The 27084-nt window shown below is 47.0% G+C and overlaps 1 protein-coding gene across 1 annotated transcript in view; it reads right to left on the bottom strand.

The window, feature by feature from the left end:
• CLRN1 (clarin 1) overlaps positions 1 to 27084 on the bottom strand; it is a 49183-nt gene that overhangs the window by 7432 nt on the left and 14667 nt on the right. Inside the window, exon 2 of the mRNA XM_077488174.1 lies at positions 1358 to 1537. Within this exon, the coding sequence (XP_077344300.1) occupies positions 1358 to 1537 (180 nt within the window). The remainder of the gene's footprint in view (positions 1 to 1357; positions 1538 to 27084) is intronic.

Genomic DNA, 27084 nt, shown 5'->3' with positions numbered 1-27084 from the left:
CCAATGGCTGCACTCACCCAAGAATTAAAGTCAAAATACTAACAAGCCATCCACAACTCTGCCCTCAGCTATATCACTAGCGTAGTCTCAAAATACCAACCAAATCGTCCTCTTTGTTCCTCCCAAGACCTACTGCTCTCTAGCTCCCTCTTCACCTCCTCCCATACTCGCCTCCAGGACTTGTCACGAGCCTTTCCCATCCTTTGGAATTCCCTACCGCAATCTGTCCAACTCTATCCACTGAAAACTTTTTTCTCTTCAGAGAAGCCTATCCTGCCTCCACCTAACAACCGTACTTTCATTTTTTTCATCGGCTTATCCCACCACAGTTATTACCTTTTCTATCACTTGACCCTCTCTTCTAGATTGTAAGTTCTAATGAGCAGGGCCCTCTGATTCCTTCTGTATTGAATTGTATTATAACTGTTTGCCCTAACATTTTAAAGTGCTGTGCAAACTTTAGGCACTATATAAATCCTATATAATATAATAATAATAAATAAGATTAATGAAAAGGCTCAAAAGGCTTTTTTTTTGTCTTAAATTCAGTTTTTGTACATTCTGCTCACCCATTACTCTTTGTATGCTTATGTAGACAAATTACCTGATATGCAGATCCCAACTCCCAAGCATCCTGATTATTCATTGAGGAAGCCTATCACATTAAGGCTAGGTTCACAACTATGCGGGTTGCGGTTGATGCAGTTTTCAGGTCCATTTTGTGGTGCATTGGGGGGAGGGGGGGGGGGCTTGCTCATCCCCTCCCTTTTCTGACTTTCTGGGCTGCATGCTCAGATAAGGATCAGTTATGGAATTTGTGGGGGACCCCACTCCATTTTTTTTTTTTTTTTTTTTACATTTTGCCATGGGGTTACCCCCAAATCCATACCAGACTCAAAGGGCCTGGTATGGATATGTGAGGGTCCCCGCGCCGTTTTTTTTCCCATTTTTATTTGCAGGCAATTTTTTTTACATTCAGCTGTCAGCGGAGAATCCCACTAACAGCTGATGACTCATAAGTTGCTAAGGAAGCAGTGGCCAGCTTCCAGACCCACTTCCTAGCAACCAGCTATACACAGTGTATTAAAGAGAAAAATAAAATGCACAACGCATAAAAAAAGGTGCGAACATGCGGTAAAGGAGCCTAAAGAGGCTAGATGGGCCGAAGGAGCAGAGCCAAGCATTACTTTTTATCACATGCTCAGGTTTTCCTGCTTTTTGACAGAATTTTTGAAAACACTTTCTTTACTACATAGTAATAAATTCATATTTTGCACACTCTGCTTATCCACCACTTGTCTAGCATGCTTAACTCTGACTATTCAAATGAGCATAATATTAACAGTCAAGTACTTACATGAAATAAAGCACCACAGGTATAATCCCACTGGACCATGTAGCGTTTCAAATGGATTACCAAATGCATTGAACATAAAGAACCCAGTTTCTACCAGGGCAAACGCGATGAGGGTTGTCGTAAATATAACCACACTGACATGCATGCTGGCTGGAATCACGTTCAGCAAATCTGGAAAGACTATTAGAAAAAAATATTTAATTTTACTAGATAACTTTTTCTGGAATTATACTACTAATACAGTTTGACTGAGGGGCAATGTGGGGGATACATTTGCAAAAAAGTGAACCTTAGATTTGCAAATGCAAAGCAACACTTTGTTTTCAGGGATACAGCATTTTTTACTAATCTAAAATTACAAAAAAGTTAATTAACAAGTTTCACATCATACAAAGATAAGAACACAAAAAATCAAGTACAAAAAATGTACATAGTGAATAATTACTGTAATAAAGGTAAAGTACAACAGGATACACTAATGGCATACACTAATGGCAGAGTCACATTTATCAGAAGGACACAAAGTACTGTTTACCATGATCAAAAAGCATCAGCAGGAGAATTTTCAAGTAAGCTTACAGTAAATTGTCATAATTAATTATTGTTTGCATTGTTATTGCAATGTTGAGGTTATACAATGAAAGCGTATATTATGACCATAGATTTCTTTTAATGGCAGACCTACCAGCTGGTTATACTTACTTTCCCTTTCTGCTGCAACTCCTTCCAGCTGTGAAGACCAAAGGGTATGGGGGAGCACGTAACTCCCTTCCCTGCCATGTGACTGTGATCATGCTAGGTCATTGCTCAGGCACATAGAATTTTAAAGTGATATTTATTTTGCACAAAGCAGCCCCAATCCTCCTCTTCTCAGGTTCCCTGCCAGTGCTCCTGGTTCCTCCCCCCTGCCAAGTGCCCTTCTTAGCAAGCCGCTTGCTATGAGGACACTTGTGCTGGCTCGCTCTCGAACCGCACTCTATGTGTCCATTGACACACAGAGTGTGGCTCATCCCTGTCCCTCGCTCCTTCCTCACTAACCATAATTGACAACAGTGGGACTCAATGGCTCCCACTGCTATCAATCTGTCCTTTGGGGAGGGAGAGAGTGAAGAGAGCCACTGCTCTTGTGCAATCTGAAGGTGTTCTACTCTAATGCAGAGAATGCGTTAAGGTAAAACACCTTCAGCTTTTAGAACGATTTTAACATGGGACTGTGGAGGGCGTTTGTGGCCCTGTGCAAGCTCACATTATTGTACACAGGACTAACACAAAGTTAAAATGTCACTATACCCACAACAGTAAAATCAGTCTGTATATGCAGCAAAGCATGCTTGGTATACTCACTGTGGAACTCCCAAAAATGGAACTTCCGCTTTAAGCACTCCTCGTCCCCTTACATGCCACATTTGCCATGTCATTTTTTGGGGGGGGAGTGGGGGCTTCATTAGGAGGGGGTCTTCCTGTCCCACTGCCTCCTTCCACCCAAGGACCACCAAAGCGACTCCTCCTTTCGCCTTTCCCTCTAAGCGATCTCCTGGGACACATGACAGGTCCCAGGAGATCGGCTGTCCACTCCTGGAGCGCAGCGCGACTCGCGCACGCGCCGTGTGTGCCCGGCCGTGAAGCCAAAAGCTGTCACAGCCAGGTACCCAGAGTGGCAATGGAGGTGCCCGCACAGAGGAGGGGAGAGGAGCAACACCCCGTTCGGCTGCATCGCTGGACTATGGAACAGGTAAGTGTCTGTTTATTAAAAGTCAGTAACTACACTTATTGTAGCTGCTGACTTTTAATAAACATAAAAAGCCTGGAACTCCCCTTTAAGGGGTCAATCCTCTGCATTGTGTAAAAAGTCTGTTTTTATCCTGTATGCACAGATCCTTCCTTCCTGCACTGTCTATCTGGGGAAGGCCAGCTAACACAAGCAGAGTATTATTATTATTATGCACAATTTATATAGCGCCAACAGTTTACGCAGTGCTTTACAATGTAGACGGGGGACATCACAATTACAGTACAGTTCAATACAGAAGGGACAGGAGGGCCCTGCTCGTAGAGCTTACATTCTAAAGGCAGGGGGTGGTGGTACAAAAGGTAATACATACAGGGAATGATTTGATGGGGTGTGGCTCGGGGACAGTTATTAGGTGGGTGTGCGATAGGCTTCCCTGAATAAGTGAGTTTTCAGGGATCTCCTAAAAGGTAGACAGGTTAGGGGCTGATCAGACATACCGGGGCAGGGAATTCCAGAGGATGGGAGAGGCTCTGGAGAAGTCCTGAAGGCGAGCATGGGAGGAGGTAACAAGGGAGCGGGGAAGGAAAGGTGCCAGAGGAGAGGTTGAAGATGTGGATTAGGGAGTTTAGGATAGAGTGGGAAGGTAGTCGCAGTAATTGTGAGGGGGCAGGGTCCAGGGGACAGGTGGTGAGGTGGGCCAGATTAGCCAACCTGCACATGCTCAGTTGTGTCGTTTATGCTGGAGAGAATAATTACTTGTTGATCAGAGCTAGCCAGGTCACATGATATTGGCATCACACATGTGGGCGTGTATACAGGCTGCAGTGGAAATCTCCACCTTCCTGAACTCTCAGCAATGGAGAAACGTGCAGTATATCACTGACCGTGGGAATACAGATCAGCCAAAAAGGTATATAGTGGCAGTATTTTAATGTAAAAAAAGTATTTATATGCTTTGGTTACTGTGGGAGGGGCAGATAAACTATTTTCATATTACTGGGTTTAGTAAAACTTTAACTCTCTTCCCTCCAGCAAAATGGAGCAGTAAAGGAGCGAAGGAAATGTATGGCTAAAGCTTTTGCTAGTGCTGTAATTAAAGTGAGACTACAAATAGGGATGAGCCGAACACCCCCCGGTTCGGTTCGCACCAGAACTTTCGAACGGACCCCAAATTCGAACGAACTTTAGAACCCCATTGAAGTCTATGGGACTCGAACGTTCGAAATTAAAAGTGCTAATTTTAACGGCTAATATGCAAGATACTGTCCTAAACAGGGTTTAGGGACCTGGCTCCTGCCCCAGGGGACATGGGTCAATGCCTAAAATGTTTTTAAAAATGGCCGTTTTGGCGGGAGCACTGATTTTAATGACGATTAAAGTGAAAAAAAAGTGAAATATTCCTTTAAATATGGTGCCTGGGGGGTGTCTGTAGTATGCCTGTGAAGTGCAACGTGTTTCCCGTGTTTAGAACAGTCCCTGCACAAAATGACATTAAACGGAAATAACATCATTTAAAACTGCTTGCGGTTTTAATGTTATATCTGGTTCCTGCAATATGGTTGAAAATCATTGAGAAAAATGGCATGGGTAGCCCTCCCTGCCCATTACAAGCCCCTTTGGGTCTTGGACGCTTATTAAGGGGAACCCCGTACCCATATTAAAAAAAGGAAATGCGTGTGGCCCCCAGGCCCTATATACTCAGAACAGCAGTATACAGGCGGTGAAAACAAGACAGGGACTGTGTAGGTTTGTTGTGTTAAGTTGAATCTGTTTGTAATTTTCAACTGGTACATTTTTAAAGTGTAGCTCCAGTCAAAAAAACTATTTTTAAGCTTTTTGGAAAACATAGGGAAGGGTTATCACCCCTGTATAATTTGTTTTGTCGTCCATCTTTTTTCATCTCACTTGCATTTGTCTCCTTCCGTTTGCAAGTAGGAGATGTTTGTAAGTTGGATGTCTGAAAGTAGGGGCCTGCCCTATATGCTCTGCAGAAATGGCAGAACAAGGTGTTGGTTTTGCCACACTATTGTAAGCCCTCAAAGTGACTCTTGGTGGGCGCTGGAGCGCCCTGCTGTGAACGATTATATCAAGAATTGTAATTACATGCCATTGTTGAACAGTGGTAGAAAAATTGACCTTTGGTGGTTGTGGTGCTGGTGCCACAACACTATAAGTCCTCATAGTTACTCTGGGTGGGCACAGGAACGGGCCCTCCTGTGAAATATTATATCAAGAATTGTAATTACATGTCCCTGTTAAACAGGGGCAGAAAAATTGGGCCTTAGGCACTGGTGCTGATGCCAGGACACTGCAACCTCTCCCATATACTCTAGTTTTATTGCAGGAATTAGCTCTGCTGCAAAGCATTGCATCAAAAATTGTACTTAAACGCCCCTGTTAAACAGGGGCAGAAAAATTGGGCCTTAGGCACTGGTGCTGGTGCCACCACACTGCAACCTCTCCCATATACTCTATTTTTATTGCAGGAATTAGTCCTGCTGCAAAGCATTGCATCAAAAATTGTAATTAAATGCCCCTGTTAAACAGGGGCAGAAAAATTGGGCCTTAAGCACTGGTGCTGGTGCCACCACACTGCAACCTCTCCCATGTACTCTATTTTTATTGCAGGAATTAGCCCTGCTGCAAAGCATTGCATCAAAAATTGTAATTAAACGCCCCTGTTAAACAGGGGCAGAAAAATTGGGCTGATGGCATCAACCAGAACCAGAAATGTTCTTCCAACATATCAGCGGAGGAGGAAGAGGATAGACAATCAACATAACAGGACAGTCACTCAGCATCAGCATAGGCAGTCTTGAAGGGATGTGATATTTCAAAAAAAATTATTCGGTTACATCAGCTTCAGGTGCTTGGTAGCTGTGGGTGATCCAAGACTGATTCATCTTGATGAAGGTCAGTCGATCAACTGATTCGGTGGACAGGCGCACCCTGTGATCGTTAACAAAGCCCCCAGCAGCACTGAAGGTGCGTTCCAAAAGAACGCTGGATGTAGGACAGGCCAGTAGCTCAATTGCATACTGTGCAAGCTCCAGCCAGTGATCCATCCTCAAGACCCAGTAAGCCAGAGGATTTTCGGTGGGAAAGGTGTCCAAGTCTGACCTTGCCCCTAGGTATTCCTGCACCATGTAAATCAGACGCTGGCGATGGTTGCTGGAACCGATCATACCTTGGGGCTGCGGACTAAAAAATTGTCTGAAAGCATCAGTCAGACGGCCACCTTCTCCACCGCTCCTTCTGACCGATGCCTCAGCAACACGTTGTCCAGGACCAGGGGTTTGTAACCTCCCAGTCTCTGGGAACGCGTTGCACAGACCTTTCTGCAAGGCCTCCCGGAGATGTCTTATCCTCTGCTCCCTCTGCAATGGCAAGATAAGTTGGCAACCTTACCCTTGTACCGTGGATCAAGGAGAGTGGCCAGCCAGTAATGGTCCCTCTCCTTGATCCGAAGAATACGAGGATCCTTCCGCAGGCTTTGCAGGATCAGGGAGGCCATGCAGCGTAGGTTAGCTGAGGCATTCGGTCCGGAGTCCTCTGGGTCACTAAGGGCAACATGATCCGCAGCTACCTCCTCCCAGCCACGTACAAGTCCACGTGTTTCTTGGGACTGTAAATCATCCCTACAAGACTGCTGCTGCTGATGCTGAGTGCCAGCCTCCACCTCCATGCTGACACAATCATCCTCCTCCTCCTCATCCTCTTCCTGTGTGATGGGTGGCACAGCAGGAACACTGTCTGGATAAAGGGGGCCTTGAGAGGCAAGGAAGTCCTCCTCTTCCTGCCTCTGTTCTACCTCAATTGCCCTGTCCATTATTCCACGCAGCGTATGCTCCAAGAGGTGGACAAGAGGTACAGTGTCACTGATGCATGCACTGTCACTGCTCACCATCCTTGTGGCCTCCTCAAACGGTGACAGGACAGTGCATGCATCCCTGATCATGCCCCACTGGCGTGGTGAGAAAAAACCGAGCTCCCCTGACCCTGTCCTGGTGCCGTAGTCGCACAGGTACTCATTGATGGCCCTCTGCTGCATGTGCAGCCGCTGCAGCATGGCCAACGTTGAGTTCCACCTGGTGGGCATGTCACATATAAGGCGGTTATTGGGCAGGTTCAACTCCTTTTGGAGCTCAGCCAGCCGAGCACAGGCATTAAATGATCGGCGGAAATGCACACAGACTTTCCTGGCCTGCTTCAGGACATCCTGTAAGCCGGGGTACCTGCCCAAGAACCACTGCACCACCAGGTTAAGGACGTGAGCTACACAGGGCACATGGGTCAGTTGTCCCTGTCGGAGGGAGGAGAGGAGGTTGGTGCCATTGTCACAAACCACCATTCCTGGCTTAAGCTGGCGTGGCGTCAACCACCTCTCGGCCTGCCCCTGCATTGCTGACAAAACATCCGCCCCAGTGTGGCTCCTGTCCCCCAAACAAACCAGCGCAAGCACGGCATGGCATTGTTTTGCCTGCGTACTTGCGTAGCCCCTGGAACGCCTACGGAGCACCGCTGGTTCTGAGGACAGAGCACTGGAAGAGGCCATGGAGGAAGAAGAAGAGGAGGGGGTGGAGGAGAGAGGTGTGTCACAACCAATAGTAGCATTTTGGAGGCGTGGTGGTGGAACAACCTCCAACACTACTGCACCTTGTCCTGCATCCTTCCTAGCTGCCAGAAGAGTGACCCAATGGGCCGTGAAAGACAGGTAACGTCCCTGTCCATGCCTGCTGGACCATGAGTCAGCGGTAATATGCACCTTACCGCTGACCGCCCTGTCCAGCGAGGCAAGGACATTGCCTTCCACATGCCGGTAGAGAGCGGGAATCGCCTTCCGTGAGAAAAAGTGGCGTTTGGGGGCCTGCCACTGAGGAACCGCACATTGTACAAACTCACAGAAGGGGGCCGAGTCTAACAACTGAAAAGGCAGCAGTTGAAGTGCTAGCAATTTAGCCAAGCTAGCATTCAACCGCTGGGCATGTGGATGGCTGGGAGTGAACTTCTTTCGCCGGTCCAGCAGCTGGGGCAGGGACATTGGCCTGCTATAATAGGACGTGGGTGTACTGCTAGCAGAGTGCCCGGAAGCACTTGGCTGTGACACACCTAATTCTACACCTTCATTCCTCTCAGAGCAGGTTTCAGAGAGGACTGAAGGTCTAGTGGGGTTGGAGATGCCAGCTGATGAGGAGCAAGGAGAGGTCCGCTTTGTTCTTTGGTGTGGGTCTTTGAGGTACGCTTGCCAACGAGCTGCATGGCAGGTCAACATATGTCTGGTCAAGCATGTGGTGCCCAAGCGGCTGATGTTTTGGCCACGCGAGATATGCTTGAGACATATGTTGCAAATAGCAGCGGTGTGAACTCATCTCAAAAAAGGCCCACACCAAAGAACTTTTAGAATAAAGCGCAGAGGCAGCGCCCTGCACAGGCGGAGCTCTGCGGTGTGATTCAGTCAGTGTGCTGCCCCTAAGCTGGCCCCCGGAGGGCATCCTGCCTCATTGGACATGTGCCTCCTCCTCCTCCTCCTCTCTCCTACCAGGCACCCACGTGGAGTCAGTGCCCTCATCATCCCCTCCCTCTTCATCTCTGTAGCAAACCTGGCAATATGCTGCAGCTTGTGGAACATGACTGCCAGATTGCTGTCCTTCTTGAGCATCCCCTCTCTCTGCATTCACGCTACTGCCTTCCTCTAGCTGAGTGTCATCATCAGAGCCTACATCCTCCTGGAGCATGTACCCAACACTGTGCTCAAAGAGTTCAGGAGACTCCTCAGGAGGACGTGGTGGGTCTAGGGAAGGAGTCACTGATGATGACATTGAGACGAGGGAAGACGATGCGTTGGCAGCTGCTTTGCTAGTACCCTGAGACTGGGTGAGAGAGGATGAGGAGGATGAAGAGGGCTTGGTCATCCACTCTACCAAGTCGTTGGCATGTTGCGGTTCAACATGTCCAGCTGCCGAAAAGAAGGACAAGCTTGTCCCATGGCCACGTGCTGATGACAATGCACCGCGTCCACGACCAGCACTGTTGTCTCTAGACACAGAGCCTGCTTGCCCTCTTTTATCGGTTCGCGCCTGTCTGCCTCTCCTTGCTGGCCTTCTAGACAAGAGAGTTGGGTAAAACAGCAGTTGGGTAGTGTATATTGTGCTGGAGGCACACAACACCCACTAACTCCTGCAGATGCCTTTATTATAGAACACCAGAGATAAAGGGGTATACTGTAATGGAGTCACACAACACCCACTAAGCCCTGCAGATGGCTCTATTAGAGAACAGCAATAAAGGGTAGATACAGGTGTATATTGTGCTGGAGGCACACAACACCCACTACCTCCTGCAGATGCTTTTATTATAGAACACCAGAGATAATGGGGTATATACAGATGTATACTGTGCTGTGCTGGAGGCACACACAACTTCCAATAACTCCTGCAGATGGCAAGTGGGCTCAAATAGAGAAGAGCTATGTAGGTGGATATAGCGGTGTGTACTGGGTACAGAACACGCAGACAGCATGCACAAGCTCCTAACACTACTGACTGCAAGCTCTATTATAAAAGATAGATCACTAGCTATATAGGTGAGGTGAATATAGCGGTGTATACTGCGGTCAGGGCACGCAGACAACAATCACTACAGAAGAGCAAGATCGAAAATCGGCCGATAACGATCGGTGTATACTGTGTTGAAGGTACACAGAACACCCACTAACTGCTTCAGACGGCAACACACTACACAAGGCCGCCGCGCTGGTGGCCTTATATAGTGTGGGGCGTGTACTACACAGCCTGAGCTATGATTGGCCACAGGCATCCTGCCTGTGGCCAATCATGGCTCTCCTCGCTGCTGGCGCTGTGATTGGCCAAGCATGCGGGGTCACAGTGCATGCTTGGCCAATCATGAGCCAGCAATGCACTGCGATGACGCAGTGCATTGTGGGCCGTGAGTGGCACACGAATTTGGCTCCAACGGCCCATAACGTTCGGAATTCGCCGAACGGGCAAACAGCCGATGTTCGAGTGGAACGTATGTTCGACTCGAACACAAAGCTCACCCCTAACTACAAAGCATGGGTTCACTTTAATATAATCTTTCAAGTAGACACAAAGACAAAGTGCATCATCATGGCATGTGCTAAAACACATTCGGGCTCAAGCATGTAAGAAAATAAATGCAAAAAAATGCAGTCATTCACTAATGCATATGCCTAAATCTGAGCTGGCTCAGAGTATTCTTAAAGAGAATCTGTCAGAATAGAAATACTGTATGTAAACTGCTTTCAATGGATTGTTTTTACATATGTGTACTCCAACCTTGTCATATTTATTCCTGCCTCACAGCTGAATAAGTTACAGACCTGACACAAGGATGTGATTGTCATGAAAAGGTCCACCCGTTGGTGGTGCTGTTGGTCTCTTGGATTGCAGTACCAGTGTCCACCAGCGGGTGTCTTCTAACAGCCAGGGCCTGTAATAAGAGGACTTAAAGAGGAAGTAAACCCTGATGGGTTTACTTCCTCTTTTTTTCCCTGCAAAGGTAAAGCATAATGGACTACTATGCATCGCATAGTAGCTCATTATGTGTCACTTACCTGACACAGGAGCCAGCGAAGTCGCCGCTGATCCCTGTAGTCCGCCGCGTCCATCTTGCTGGTGGCGTCTCGCAGCTCCGACCAATGACAGCGGCGAAGCCGCGATGACGTCACTCCCGCGCATGCGCACGGGAGTCGCGCCTCGCAGCTCCGCCGCTGTCATACGGCGAGGCCGCGATGACGTCACTCCCGCGCATGCGCACGGGAGTCGACAAATTTGGCAAATCCATTCTTGGACTTGCCGCATTTAGTGCGCATGCGCGCCGCTGTCTACGGCGCATGCGCCGTAGACAGCGGTGCCCATTTTCGGGCAAATATCTCCTAAACCATATAGGTTTAGGAGATATTACTTGGACCTACAGGTAAGCCTTAATCTAGGCTTACCTGTAGGTCAAAGTTGTTTGGAAGGGTTTACTTCCATTTTAACTCCTGGTGGCACGGTTGGATCCTTGGGCTGTAGTACCGGGGTCCACCAGTGGGTGTACTCTGGCAGCGTGGAGCAGACAGAACCTTCTGCGCTCAGTTGTTACGCGAGGTTAATCACTGGCAGTCTTGTAAATACCCGGCAAGCCCTCACATGCTTGGCTTGGTATCGCTCTCTACATGTGCCCTGATCTTGTTGCCTGTACGCTGACCTTGAGCCTGCATCCAGCCCGACCCGACCTGACCTGACCTCTCCTGATCCTGAACCCATCCTGGACCTGTCCCTCTTCTCTCCTGTTACCTTAGGATCCCTGCTCTGCAGCCCATCCATCCGTCCTCTCCCTCTCCTGCTAGTTCCCCATCCTTACCCATCTCCTGATTCCCCTGAGCATGACCTTGGCCTGGCTTTTGTTTATGACTCTGGTATTTCCCATTTATTATATATATTACTTGTTGTTTGTGGTAGGTAGTGCACTGTTTTTCACTTTCTTTTCACTTATTATAATAAACACTATTGTTACCAAGTGGAATCTCTGGTATGGTTGTTAGAGGATGATCCAGCCTATTTCATGGAATGTTATTCCTCTTGTTCACAGCAGGTGTTGTCTGATTGCATCCATTCAGTGCAATCTCTGGTTAGTCAGGCTGTGTGTGAATCAGCATTTGTTCAACCTGTGCTACAGGCATGGTCAGATCTCCTACATTTTGCTAAGCCACAACATTCCAGCCCTGTCATTGATCACCTGTCTTCCCAAGTATCTATCTCCCCATTGCCTATGGCAACCTCAGCTACAGCCCAATTTACCCCACTTCCTACCAAATACTATTACCCTTTCGACAAGTGTAGCACCTATCCTGCCTTCAATCCACCTGCCTCTTCTCCTCCGCCTGTAACAATCCCACAAAACCCATTTCCAGCCACTGTTCCTTGGTCTTCCTTTTGCCCGGATACTTTCTTAACTTACAGCCCTGCACCTACATACAAAGCTGCAGTGGCTAAGCCAAAAAAGAAACAAAAGTTCTTTCCGACCCGCACAATCCTGCCAGTAACCCAACCTGCCTCTGCACCAACCAACCTGTTCCAGCCTGCAAGCATGCCAGTTGAACCCGATAACCCACCTAAACCTGCCAACCCAGTGCTTGCTACCCAGCCTGATGTCCCAGTGCCTGCTACCCAGCCTGACGTCCCGGTGCCTGCTACCCAGCCTGACGTCCCGGTGCCTGCTACCCAGCCTGACGTCCCGGTGCCAGCCTTCCAGTCAGATGTGCCTGCCTTCCAGTCTGATGTCTCTGCTTTCCAGTCTGATGTGCCAGCTTCCCAGTCTGATGTGCCAGCCTTCCAGCTTGATGTCTCTGCTTCCCAGTCTGATGTGCCTGCTTCCCAGCCTGATGTTTTGATATTGGTGTTTGAGTCTGAAGTGCCCCGTGTCTCAGCCTGAAGACTTCTAAACCAGAGTCCGTCACCTGGCCTGTTAAGCTTGTGCCCATTATTCGGCTTGCCAGACCAGTGCCCGGTGTCCAGCTCACTGAGCCGCGGCCTGTCACCCAGCCCGCTGGGCCGAGGCCCATTAACCAGCTTGCTGAGCTGGTGCCTGTGATCCAGCCTGCCCTTACGGTACTTGCTGCTCGGCCTAAGGTCCCAGAGCCTGCAGCCCAGCCCGACGACCTGGAGCCTGCAGCCCAGCCCGGCGACCCAGAGCCTGCTGCCTGCCCTGATGTGCCCGCTGTCTGCCCTGATGTGCCTGCTGTCCAGCCTAAACTACCCGGTGCCCAGCTTGACGTGTCCTCATCCATTGTTCGAGGCCATTAACTTTAGAAAATTACATCTAGTTGGAGCATCCAGAGGCCGCACCTTTGAGGGGGGTACTGTCATGAAAAGGTCCACCCGTTGGTGGCGCTGTTGGTCTCTTGGATTGCAGTACCAGTGTCCACCAGCGGGTGTCTTCTAACACCCAGGGCCTGTAATGAGAGGACTTACCTCCTGGTGGCACTGTTGGATCCTTGGGCTGTAGTACTGGTGTCCACCAGAGGGTGTACTCCGGCAGTGTGGAGCAGACAGCGCCTTCTGCGCTCAGCTGTTACATGAGGTTAATTACTCGTAGTCTTATAAATACCCGGAAAGCCCTCACATGCTTGCCTTGGTATCGCACTCTCCATGTGCCCTGACCTGGTTGGCAGTATCCTGACCTTGAACCTGCATCTGACTTGATCCGACCCGACCCGACCTCTCCCAATCCTGAGCCCACCCTGGACCTGTCCCTCTTGTCTCCTGTTACCTTAGGATCCCTGTTCTGCAGCCCATCCATCCGTTCTCTCCCTCTCCTGCTGGTTCCCCATCCTTACCCATCTACTGATTCCCCTGTGTATGACCTTGGCCTGGCTTTTGTTTATGACTCTGGTATTTCCCATTTATTATATATATTACTTGTTGTTTGTGGTTGGTAGTGCACTGTTTGTTTTCACTTTCTTTTCACTTATTATAATAAACACTATTGTTACTTCACCTACATGCGTTTTGGGTTTCCTCTGTGCAGTCCACACAGTCTGGTCTACTAATTCCCTGATAGTCATATTGGGTACTGGCACCTGAAATACTTCTTCCTGGTCAGTAGTGACATCACCAGCTTTGTTTTTTGTATTTTATTAGGGGTATTGAACTTGGATGGGGTTAAAGGTATTATGGGATGCTCGCTTGACTTTAGCAGAACTTTTTCCAGGGACAACTTCTTCTGTACAGACTATTTACACACTCCTCAGCTGTTCCAGCACAACACTTGCTTGAAGCACTACAATTCCCAGGACCATCTGGCACACTGTTAGGTAATCTCACAATAGGGCTCTGTCAGATTTGTAGCAAATGCCCTTTACAGGCAGAGACCATGCTCCACTTGTTTGTGTAGCAAAGTCCTAGTGCCCAGCTGTCCTCCTGTGGCTACTGATCCCAGCACCACCTCTTCAGGCACTGTCAGTCCATCTGGCTGCAGCTGCCTCTTTCTCTAGCCCTCTTGGATAAGCTTCCACAGTCCACCCAGACTGACTCTGCATCTATATCAGACTGCTCTCACCCAGTCCTCTCAGGCTGCTTCTCATTCCACCCCCCACTGTAACACTCACCAGCCCATCTAGCTGTCATCTCCCTGGAGATCACCTGGGCATGCTCTCTGGCTCCTGCTGTCCTCACACCTGCTCCTGTGCCACTGGACAGGATTCCCCCTGCACCTGAGCTCCCAGACCCAAGGCCCCCCCAACTAGGGGGCTACACTCAAGGGTCTCCGACAGCCTCCTAGCACTCTATCTTCAACTTTCACCCCAAACTCTCCTGCCCAGCTTGGTTGACCCCAAGTATATGAGGGAACCTTTCCCCTGCCAACCCATCTGTTGGGGATTAGTCAGAGCCCTTACGAATACTCAAGGCAACTCCTCCTAACCTCCCTCCCATTCTCCTGGAAGTTTGCAGCAAGTTCCAGAAGTAGGAGGAGGTACCAGAGGTACTGCCTGCTGAGTCATATCGGCCCTCCCTGGATCACTCACCCGACCCAGACTAAAACACAGGCTTGACTGGCAGCCAAGCATAAAAATTTTTCCTACTCTAACAAAGGCCTTAACACTTACCTATTCTAGCACACTATTATTATTATTATTCACAATTTATTTAGCGCCAACAGTTTACGCAGCCCTTTACAATGTATAGGGGGGACAACACAATTACAGTACAATACACTAGAGGGTGGATACCAGAGCAACGGCGACAGTATGGATGGGGGGTAAGGAAGTGGCTTTACGTGGTGTACAGTACTAGCCCTGTTTCAGGATCTGTCATGTCTGAGTCAGTATCTGCCCCCCTCCCTCCCCAGAAGTCTGGGTCATTGCAGGAGGTTGAGGAAAATGGCAGATTGCTGCAGACCATTACAGAAATGTAATCTCCCTTGAGCAGCACCGACCCATCAGATGAGGATCATGATAATGGAGTGCTTGCTGAAAATCTCTCTCAAAGTGTGGAGGAGTCGGACTTTCCCGAAATTGCATTTGCCAACAGATCCTTGCAATCAGCAGGGAATGCAGGAGGAGCTGGCTGTGAGGAGTCCCACTTAGACACTAACAGTGCAGAGCAGGAATGTCGCATGAACATTGAAACTGCAGAGTAAGAGGTCTGTATGAACGCTGAAACAGAATACTTTACTTTATGATGGGACTGCTGGTATCTGTGGTACTTCTGGGACTATGGTGAGCGGGACTGTTGTACTGGAGGGGAGGGGGGGCGATCAAGTGGCGGGTAATTTACCAAACCAGATTTCAGAGATTCATATGCAGCCAGTTAATGTTTCATCTGTCCCAGTTAGGAATTATGCTAAGGCTGTGTCAGGATAAAGTCATGCTGCTGGTGGTGGAAGGGAGCCAGTTGTGCAACTTTCACCTAACACACCTTCCATTAAATGCAGAAATGTGGTACAGCTCATGTGGGAAGGAGGAGATATTCCACCTATCAAGAGGGAGGTTGTGGATAAGATCCTAGCCATGGGATTTAAGGCGGAGGATATTTATGCTCTTATCAGTCCGGCTGGTTCCTTTGAATATGATTTGTAATTTGTGCGTCCAGAACCACTGGATCTGTTTTGGGAGTGGTTTGAGCATGTATATAGGGGCCACCCGAACTGGAAGGGGCTTGTCCCCAAAGTTGTCTCACGACTGCCCTTGATTAAGAATGTGATTATCCTGACTAAGAATGAGTTTATACCCCTGAGGATTTATGGGTCTGGTTGAGGAGGTTTGGTGAAGCGTTGTGTCCCCTAAAAAAGATTGTGGATGATAGAGGAATCTGGATGGATGGGTGGTCAGTGTAAATGAGGTTGAGTGTGTGTGGGAATGTGGTCCAGCTTTTGCCCTCCTCCGCCTTTATTGGTAGAGATAGGATTACTGTCATCTACCCTGGTCAACCTAAGCTGTGCCATAAATGTGGAGTCAAGGGACATTTATCGTCTTAATGTCCAAAACAGAAGTACTCTTTGTGTTAGGAACTGGGGCATCTGGCAAGGGACTGTAACATAATTAAATGTAACCTATGTGATAAGGTTGGTCATTCTTATAGCCGGTGCCTTGGAGCTTTGCACAATAAGCCAGAGTTGGTGGAGGAATTTTTCCGTCTGGATAGAGAATAGTCTGGGTTGTTGGAGGTTCTACCAGGGGATCCTAGTGTCTCTGTCCCATCAGAATCTGTGTCTGTGAGGCCCTCTGTGGTGTCAGTGCCCCCCCAGTCTGTGGTCTCCCAATCAGTGTCAGAAAGTGTGGTTGTCAAGTCTGTGTCTGCACCTATTGTTTCTCCTAGTGTAATGAAGGCAACAGCGGGTGCTGGACCAGAATGTATGGTGGTGCCAACCCCTCATCCTCGGTGTGGCAGAAGTGCGACTGGAGGTTGGCAGATACCGAGGGGTGGAGTGAGAGATGGATTGGATGATGGTGGGGGGAGGTGGGAAGGGAATAAGGGTGGCTCGTGCAGAATGCAAGGTGATGTGGAAGTCGGGGTGAATGATGTTGGAGTAGGGGTTATTGGGGGGTTTGGAATCGCATCCTGATGGTGATTAAATCTCAAAAGTTTTTTTTAGCCTGGATTAAGTTGAGGTTCAAGGTTTGTACCCTCTTTTTTTTGTCAGTAAAATATGTTTCTTAATGCCACATACACACAGTCGGACTAGAAAAGGGAAGTTCAATACCAAGTGCGCCACCATTTGGGCTCCTTCTGCTAATCTCGTGTTAGTAGAAGTTTGGTGAGAGACGATTCACGCTTTTCAGACTCGTGCTTTTCAGTCCGTTACTGCTCTTCAGTTTGTGCTTTTAAGTTTGTATCTGGTTTTCAGTGCGTGTAGTCAGTTCATATCTGTTTTTCAGTGCATTCTTGTCCGCTGAATTTCAGCTTGCTCTTTTTAGGCCTTGCTGTTTTTCAGTGCGTTCTGTTAGTTTGTTCTGACCAACCGACCGATTTGAAACCATGTTGCGGGTACGTGCTCATCGTAGAGTTCGTGCTGTGCAGGGGCTTGGTGTTGGGGTTCTTACTTTGACCGAAGCCCAGTCCATGAACAGTACGGGGAGGAGGAGTTCATGGACCAAGAAATGGTTGCTCCAGCGTGACCAATTCTCTCATATGCCTTTGTTGCGGGAGATCCGTGAGAGTAATCATGATGGTTTCAGGAATGACAGACCTCATTTTTTCACTGTTTGTTGGCTTTGCTGTCCCCTTATATTACCAAGCAGGACACCTGCATGTGGCAAGCCATCACTCCTGAACAAAGGTGCCACCTTGCAGTACTTGTCCACGGGGAGAGGTCTGCAGGACATCAAGTTCTCAACAGGCATCTCCCCCCAGGCTCTTGCATATATAGTATATTGTATTGGCCAAGAATGTTTGTGTCTAATCTGCTTGCAATGTTTATGTGCAAAATTACTATTTTATTTTTTCTTGTTTGACTCCACAGTTTCCTTCAATGCCACAGGAATGGCAGACTGTGGCATCCCACTTTGCCGATCCACATGTCCACATAGTTCCACCCCCAACTCAGGTTCATACTATTATAACTATAAGGGGTTTAATAGTATTGTTATGTTGGTGGTGGTGACGGCAACATATGAGTTGCTGTATGTGGACTTGGGGAAGAATGGCCGGATGTCGGATGGTGGAGTCATTGCCCAGACGGAGTTCTACAGGCATCTCCAGAGTGGTGGCTTGAGATTGACCCCTCCGGAATAGAACGTTGAAGGACTCCCATTTGTGTTTGTTGCTGATGAAGCATTTGGTCTGGGTGAACACCTGATGCGGCCGTTCCCCATTAAAACCCTCACCCCGGACCAGAGGGTTATTAATTACTGAAGAGTCTTGGAGAACGCTTTCGGGATAATGGTCAGCCGTGTTCCGCCTATTCCTCACTCCAATTAATATGGGGAAATATAAACTCAATTATATAATCCTTTTTTGCTGTATTCTCCACAACTTTTTAAGGAGAAATTCTTTGAGAAATTCTTTGAACTATGTTGCCTCAGTTGGGCCTAAGGCCGGACCTATTACGGAACAAACCCTGACGGCCCTTGAAGCTGGCCGTTCTGGCTTGCCCCCCTCCAAAGCGACCGTGAGGTCTGTATAAAATACATGGAATACTTTGCGGGTAGGGGGGCCATTGATATGCCAGCAAATGTCTGAGACATTTTTTTAATACATTTATTTTTGAAACAGAACTAATATTTGCTTTGATTTACTGCTTGGGTTTCTTTTAGCCATTATCTAATGTTTTTTTTTTAAATCTCTTATTCAGTGAATTATTATGTTGTGGGTCTGCTACACAGTCTGTTTTTGTTGTTAATGTATGTAATGCATTACTGAGAAAAATAAAGACGGGCTCAAGAGGAAAATAGACCACGACCTCAAGAGAATTTATGGGCTAGCCGGCATGGCTTACAAACCCCCCCTGGCCCTAGCAGCTATGTCCAAGGCTATGGAAGCCTGGACAGAGAACGTGGATTCTGTACTTAGGGGCGTTTCATAAAAGCTGGCCAGAAACTCAGCAGTTCAGGAACAGAAATTGGCAGCGGCCTTCCTGGGGGAGGCTTCTATCGTTCTTATCCGCCTGTTGCCCCGGACTATGCTATCCTTGGTCACGGCTAAGTGGGCCTTATGGTTGTGTCCATGGCTCGCTGATCCAGCATCCAAACTAGCCTGGTGCAGGACCCCCTTGAGGGGGTCTTCGTTATTTGGCAACAGGCTAGATAGCGCTATAGCCCAGGCCATGGGTGGGAAGTCAGATTTTCTACCCCAGGATAGGTGCCTGTTTGGTCAGAAGAGACCCCAGCCCAGAAGACGCAGTAGTGAGCGTTCAAGGGAAGCACACTCTTACAGACCTGGCTGGGACTTCAAAAGAAGTTGGAACAAAGGGCATGCATCCTTTCAAAAGTCAGTTAAAGGCCAGGCATCCAGTGGAAGTGAACTGGCCAAATTGTTTTGAGATTGGGCCCGCTCAGGCGAGTCAGGTGGTGGCGCGTCTGTTTCTCTTCCGACACATTTAGGGTAGCCTCGATCACGGACTATTGGACATCAAGACGGTCTTACTAGGCCACACATGGTCTTTTACCAGTACTCCTCCCTCCAGATTTATTTCTACCCTGCTGCCATGGTTAGAAGAGAAGAAGCAAGTCTTGCTGTCCTACCTGGATTTTCTAAAAACACAGAGGATATAAACCCCACCCTCTTCTTGGTACAGAAGAAAAATGGTTCATGGCGTCCAGTGATGGACCTAACTCATCTAAACAAGTTTATAAAATACGAGAGATTCAAAATGGAGACTCTGAATACCATCCAACAAGCTGTGCAACCAGGCGATTGGCTAATTTCAATCGACTTAAAAGACGCTTACTTTCACGTGCCTGTGGCAAAGGAATTCTGCAAATACCTTCGGTTCCAAGTTGGGCAAGAACATCTGCAGTTCACCTGCCTCCCTTTTGGATTGATATCCTCACCCCGGGTCTTCTCAAAAGTTTTTCTGGCTGTGGTGGCTCTTATCAGAGCAAAAAGGATACGCCTGTACCACTACCTCGACAACCTCCTGTTGCTGTCCCAAGAGAGGGAGCAGCTGTTGGTCCACAGGAAGCAGGTTATCTCCACATTGATCGCATTTGAGTGGCTCTTAAATTGGGAAAAAAGCCAGCTAGAACCAGTTCAGACCCTGGTATACTTAGGGGCTCAGTTCGACACGGTGGAAAATAGCATCTCTCTTCCAGCGAAAAAAATCCCAGTCATACGGGAAAGAATTTCTCAGGCTCTGAGCTCCCCACGCCTGAAGGCCTCACAGCACCTCACGGCACAATGGTCTCCACGACCCCCATGGTAAAGTGGGCTTTATGGAGGTTATGCCCTTTTCAGTCAGGGTTTCTTCAGCAATGGAAATCAGGGGACATCAATCGATTCACATAACGTCATTGAAGAGGAGCAGCCACTTTTGGTGGCTATAGCGCAGAAATCTGCTCAACTGCCACTCCATTGCCCCAGTTTCATGGGTCATGGTCATAACCGATGCCAGCGGTATTGGTTGGGGAGCCTTCTGCAGATGCCAGCGGTACTGGTTGGGGAGCCCTCTGCAGATCAGATCTTGCACAAGGCAAATGGGATGCTTGCTCGCACAATCCGGGCTCGAACGTCCTGGAACTTTGGGCAGCCTGGTGTGCCCTCCAGTCCTTCACTCATCTCCTGAAAGGGGAATAAGTATTATTAAGGATGGACAACACCACAACGGTCTCCTATGTGAAAAGACAAGGGCGCGCTCGGAGATCCACCCTGCTCAAGGAGGTCGAGCCCATCATGTCTGGGGCCCAGAAGAACCTGGCCAATATTTCAGTGGTCTTCATCCCCGGAGTCCAGAACTTCCAAGGTGACTTCCTGTTACACACTAGGCTAGACAACAATGAGTGGTCTCTTCATGTGCAGACATTCAAGTGCATCCTGTCCTTGGGAGTCAGTTCCAAAGTGGGTCTATTTGCTTCCCCTTGCAACTTCAAGATCAAGAATTATTACACTCGGCCGTTGCAGCCAGGCCTTCGGAATATATGACAGATCAATGGAACTCCAACAGGGCATACACCTTTCCACCACTCCCAATCATCATCAGGTTCTTATAAAGACTCCAAGCAGAAGCGGTCGAGGTGGTGGTAATAGCACCTTACTGGCAGAACAGGCCATGGTTTCCCTTCCTGATCCACCTCAGTTTCTGGGATCCAGTGCCCCTTCCTCTCAGGCCGGATCTTCTTTCTCGAGGGGCAGTCCTACACCCTTGTCCAGCATTACTGAGGCTGATGGTCTGGTTCTTGAGAGGGAGAGGCTGGAATCTCTCAGGTGTGCTTCAAGAGTGATTTCCATCCTCATGAGCTCAAGGAAGATGAGCACGAACAAAGTTTATGGGAGAATATGGGCCAAGTTTGTCAAATTCTCATCCTTTATTGGTAGATCATTCAGAAATCCAGGATATCCTAACCTTCCTTCAATCTGGTCTAGATCTATCAGCTCTCTTAGAGTCCAAGTCTCAGCCTTGTTAGCCTTCTCTGGAACATTGTGGGCTATTCACCCTTTAATCATGCAATTCAAAGAAGGCCACGATTCCCCAAATGGTATCTTCCCCTGGTTCTCGACTCACTGTCTGGACTCCCCGCTTTCTATCAAAGACCTTTCTGCAAAAGTCTCTTTCCTAGTAGCCATCACCTTGGCTAAAATGGTGTCTGAGATCGGGTCCCTAGGTCATAAAGAACCTCTTCTTAAGTGTTTTTTTCTGGACCGGGTGGTCCTCATCCCTATGCTCGACTCAAACCCAAAAGTCACTTCATTGTCCCATGAGAACCAAGAAATTATTCTACCTACGTTCAGGACCCCAGGGTCATAGTCGAAATTCTGAACGAATACCTGCAGGTTACTTCTCCTCCTTTTAGACGCTCTGATTACCTGTTTATTCTGCACTCTGGCAGCAACAGATGGAATCGAGCTTCAACCAGAACCATTGCGTCCTGGATCGTCTAGTCCATCCAGCAGGCTTATAGAGCTAAGGGCTTGGGAGGTGGTGATGGCACATTCCACCAGGGGTATGGCGGCATCGTGGGCAGCAACCCAGCATGTGTCTCCAGACGTCATTTGTAAAGCGGCCTTGTGGGCCTCCATTAAATTCTTTATGTCACACTACTGTATTGAGCCTGCTTCTCTATCCTCTGTGAACTTTGGTTTAAAAATCCTGTCGATTGACGGGTCAAATAAAATAAATTTTTTTGTTCAGCATAACCCACCCGTGTGGTCTGGCTAGTTATTTCCCACATGTAGACTGTCATGGAGTCTGTCAGGAAAACGGAAAACTTATTATCAAATACTTACTGTAATTTTCCTTTCCTGATGGACTCCATGGCAGACGGAGTCCCCCCCCCCCCATTGGTTAAGAGTAGGCTAGTTACGGAACGCAGTCCCTAGCGGTGAGTTCAAATTTATAGGTAGGGGATCCTATAGCAATGTAGAGGAGGCGGGGTTAAACCCACACATAGACTGCCATGGAGTCCATTAGGAAAGGAAAATGACGGTAAGTATTTGATAATATATTCTCTGTTTTTTTTTTATTTGTGAAACCTATACTTCTCTTTTAACAGAGGTTCTAACCCGTACCCCCTCTATAAACAAAAATGTGTTGGCTGAATTTTCACTTTAAAGTAAACCCACAAATACTTAAATAGTTTTCTCGTAGCTTCATATTGTATCAATGTGTTAGCAATACCTAGTACAATAGGGATAGGTATGAAAAGGCTTAATAGTTGGCTGCTCTTACTCAGAGCAAGTTGTAAATTCAATCCCTTTTATGTAAGTGGCCTGACGTGACATTTTATTGGCAAAGCAGCACAGACATCATTAAAATTTTACATGTGATTCAAACAGCTCACTTCCCTGTAATGCTTGAATGAAAATGAAAAAGTGCCACACAAAATAATGAACACTTGTGCTTTGTGTATAGATGTTGGTGACCTTTGTGAAAATAAGCTGATGACCCAGAAATTGATGGGAATTAGCCGTGGTAGCTGAATCAGAGGGGTTTACCCATAACAAGCACATTTACAGGCCAAGCAAATTCCTGTATAATTAAATGTGATATACTGGCCAGCGGAGGAAAACTCTGATCTTTCTCTGTACGGTAAATAATGTATGATATGTCATTTTAATACAAGTGAATGCCTTGACATATTTATCTATATTATAAACCTACTTCGGATTTCCATAGCAGTGGGCTTAGTATTGACTGTTTACAATGCTTAAAGCTGGGCATACACTGTTAGAATTCTTTGCTCTAGACTGCAGGATTCCTTCATCCGCATTAAACGGGGCAAATGGACAAATCCTCCTGCTGGGCTATTGTATTCTGACTGCAACTGGCAGAATACCTGTTTCCACTGGATGCCTCGACAAATGTTGAATGAATTACGTCTTTTGTTTAACCACTTCGCCTCCGGAAGGTTTACTCCCCTTAACGACCAGGCCAATGTTTGCGATATGGAACAGCGTCACTTTAACTGACAATTGCGCGGGGCGTGCAATGCTGTACTTAAATAAAATGTATTTCCTTTTTTTCCCACAAATATAGCTTTCTTTTGGTGGCATTTGATCACCTCTGCAGTTTTAATTTTTTGTGCACTATATACAAAAAAAGTGAAAATTTAGGGAAAAAAAAAGCACACCCAATAAAAAATGTAAAAAATCTAATTTCTTCATCAATTTAGGTCAATATGTATTCTGCTACATATTTTTGTTAAAAAAAAAAAAATCCCAATGCGTGTATATTGATTGGTTTGTGCAAAAGTTACAGTTTGTACAAACTATGGAATAGATTTATTTATTATTTTTCTTTTTTAGCTAGTAATGATGGCAATCAGCGACATATAGTGGGACTGCAATATTGCGGCGGACAAATTGGAGACCTAACTCACACTTTTTTGGGACCAGTGACACTAATACAGTGATCAGTGCTAAAAAATATGGACTGTTACTGTACTAATGACACTGGCAGGGAAGGGGTTAACATCATGGGCGATCAAAGGGTTAAATGTGTTCCCTGGGAGTGCTTTCTAACTGTGGAAGGGGGTGCTTTGACTGGGGGAATGTAAAGAGCCATGTTCCTGCTTAGCAAGAACACAGGATCAGCACAATCCCCTCCACAGAACGGCGATCTGCCTTGTTTACATCTGCGGACTGCCATCCTGTCTTTCCCCTGAACAATTGGTGGGTCTTGGCAGTCATTGCATCTGCTGGACCCGCTGATTGGCTCCCGCTGTGTCCAATCACAGTATCAGATCATGTACCAGGTACGTGATCTGGTGCAGAGCACCTGCCCTGCTGCAGTAAATCTAAGGTGGGTGGTAGCTAAGTGGTTAATGGATCGGGGCCAACAGGGCCATCCACTAAATACATTTGGACTGGCTTTTCAGGAACTAACTGAAATTCTCTCAGTGTATGACCAGGCTGCCCATGGACATGAGATCACAATTAACCACTTAAGGACCGATCCTCTTTCTGAGATTTGTTGTTTACAAGTTAAAAACTGTTTTTTTTGCTAGAAAATTACTTAAAACTCCAAAACGTTATATATATTTTTTTCTAACACCCTAGAGAATAAAATGGTGGTCGTTGCAATGCTTTCTATCACACAGTATTTGCATTTTTTTGGAAAAAATACCCTTTTTTAAATAAAAAAAAAGACAACAGTAAAGTTAGACAATTTTTTTATATATTGTGAAAGATAATGTTACGCTGAGTAAATTGATACCCAACATGTCAGGCTTCAAAATTGTGCCCGCTCGTGGAATGGCGACAAACTTTTACCCTTAAAAATCTCCATAGACAACGTTTACATTTTTTTACAAGTTGTATGTTTTGAGTTACCGAGGAGGTCTAGGGCTATAATTATTGCTCTTTTTCTACCGATCGCGATGGTAACTCACATGTGTGGTTTGAACAACGTTTTCATATGCGGGCGCTACTCACGTATGCATTCACTTCTGCACACAAGCTCGTCGAGATGGGGCACATTTAAAAAAAAAAAAAATGTCTTATTTATTTTACCTTTTATTTTTTATTTTTACACTGTAAAATAAAACACTGTACACTATAAACATCCCTTGCAATAGAAAAAAGACTGACGGAACCTCTTAAATATGAGATCTGGGGTCAAAAAGACCTCAGATCTCATATTTACACTAAAATGCAATTAAAAAAAAATTGTCATTTTAAAAAAAATGGCCCTTTGAGAGCTGTGGGCAGAAGTGGCGTTTTTATGCTGCCGCTTTAGTCCTGCATTGTTATTGTGGGAGCCATCTTCCTCTAACTCATCTCCATAGGACTCGACTGCCTCTACCGCTGCCAATGGCTCGGGTAAGTGGCGGAGGGGGTCCCCTCTCCTGCTGCAGATAAAAGTGATCTCATGGCAAATCCTCCGCAGAGACCGCCGGCAGAACAAGACGATACCGGGGTTATGCCAGCTAGCTGCTGCCATAACAACAATATCCTCCTTCAAATAGCCGACGTGAAACTGTGGCGGGCGGTCTGTAAGTGGTTACGGTGACACGGTTTTTGGTGGCAGACAGGCAACCTTTGACCAGAAATTCCATCTGCAGGGAGTAAAGCAACTTGAAGCTTATGCAGGGCTAAACACTCCCTCGCTGTCCAGGTGTCCAGAAAGCCCTTCTCCTCAAACATCACTCCTTTAAGATTCCCCATATAATTGAATACAATTCCTCTTACAAATTGTATTGGGAATCTTGGAGGAGACTGCAGGCTGAATCCAGAGTGGTGTTTAGGAAGAAGGGCTCCCCCCTTTTGTTTGGAAAATTGAAATTCAGTATACACCTGGGATTATAGACCATTGGGAATAGGAGCTGTATCAGTCTGAAAAATTCTCTTAAAGGATTACGTTTATCCTTTGTGCAAATTCCTGCTGCCTCTAATTATAACGGGATGCTAATATTTATTGGTAAAGTTGATCCAGGGAATATTTAATTTCCTTTTGGGGTATCAGGAAGGTTTTTTCCTCCCACTGGAGCAAAGTAGATCATGCTTTATTGTTTTATTTTTTATTTTTTTATACCTAACTCCGAATTTGGGTATAGGATTGTGTATATGGAGGTTTAATTATGTTTTTTTTTTTCCTATAGATTGAACTGGGTGGACTTGACTAGACTTGTCTTGATGGAGAGTGTGTCACTTTGTCCTCATGCATGAGAAATGTGTAATAATTGTCAGCCTTGATTTTATGTGTAATATTTTTTTTTCAATTTTTGTACAATATAAATTTAAGTTTTTTTTTTTTCAATATAATATACAATTTGTGTCATAAATTTTGGCATACATTGGTGCCTAAAAAGTCCCACCACAAAAACTGCGCCTTACAGGGAAAATTATGATCTGGCAGATTCTATTTGTCCTGTTCACATCAAACACATGTAGTGGTGTGCAGAAAATTGCAGCTCAATAGGCATGGTGTGAACAAGCCCTTAAAAGCCACTAGATGTCTTCAGTGCACCTCTCCTGCTGTGTTTTACATGTTAAATACAGACAATGTTCCAAGGCAACTGAGCTTGTGCACAGGACCCCGCTGGATGATGTAGATATCCTAGGGCAGTTGTATTATGCATACACATCTTTCAACCCTCTCTAACGTGTGACTGTCTTTATGGAGTACCTTTTTATTTACACACAGTTGCAATTTTTTTTGTTAATTTGGCATTTAAAGCTTCTCTGTGCACAGTGGCAGGTGGGGCACAAACAAACTGAAAAATACAGAAACCCTCCCCCCCATCAATTGCAGCCTCACTGTGCCCATCAATTGCAGCCACTGTGCCCATCATATGCAGCCACCTGTGCCCATCATATGCAGCCACCTGTGCCCATCAAATGCAGCCACCGTGTCCATCAAATGCAGCCACCGTGCCCATCAAATGCAGCCACTTGTGCCCATCATATGCAGTCACGTGTGCCCATCATATGCAGCCACTTGTACCCATCGTATGCAGCCACTTGTACCCATCGTATGCAGCCACATGTGCCTGTCAAATGCAGCCACTGTGCCCACTGACCCCCCCCCCCCACTCATGGGGCATACGGCTCTGGCAGCATCCCCAACCTCCCTGTGAGCATGTGGCTCTGACAGAGCCAAGGGGACTTACCACAGCATTGCACCAGCTCCTCTCCAATGCACCAGAGCAGCGGCAACCTCCGCTTCAGCGTGTGTCTCCTCTGCTCCTCTTCCTAAGCGCAAAGGCATCCAATAGGGTGGCCTAGCACTTTGGACAATCAGGAACCAGGTCTGACGCCATGCCTCCTGATTTATTAGGGAGGAAGGTTCGTGTGAAAATAGAAAAAAATAATTTGCTATCATCACACAATTGGGTGGGATCAGGGCGCACTCTCTGCACCATGAGCCTACTCTATTTTGA

Source organism: Lithobates pipiens, unplaced genomic scaffold (genome assembly GCF_037356315.1).
Source record: "Lithobates pipiens isolate NorthernLeopardFrog02 unplaced genomic scaffold, aLitPip1_a1.2 Scaffold_18, whole genome shotgun sequence".
NCBI lineage: Eukaryota > Metazoa > Chordata > Amphibia > Anura > Ranidae > Lithobates > Lithobates pipiens.
The sequence above is the reverse complement of the archived record's forward strand: the minus strand, read 5'-3'. Positions and strand labels throughout refer to the sequence as shown.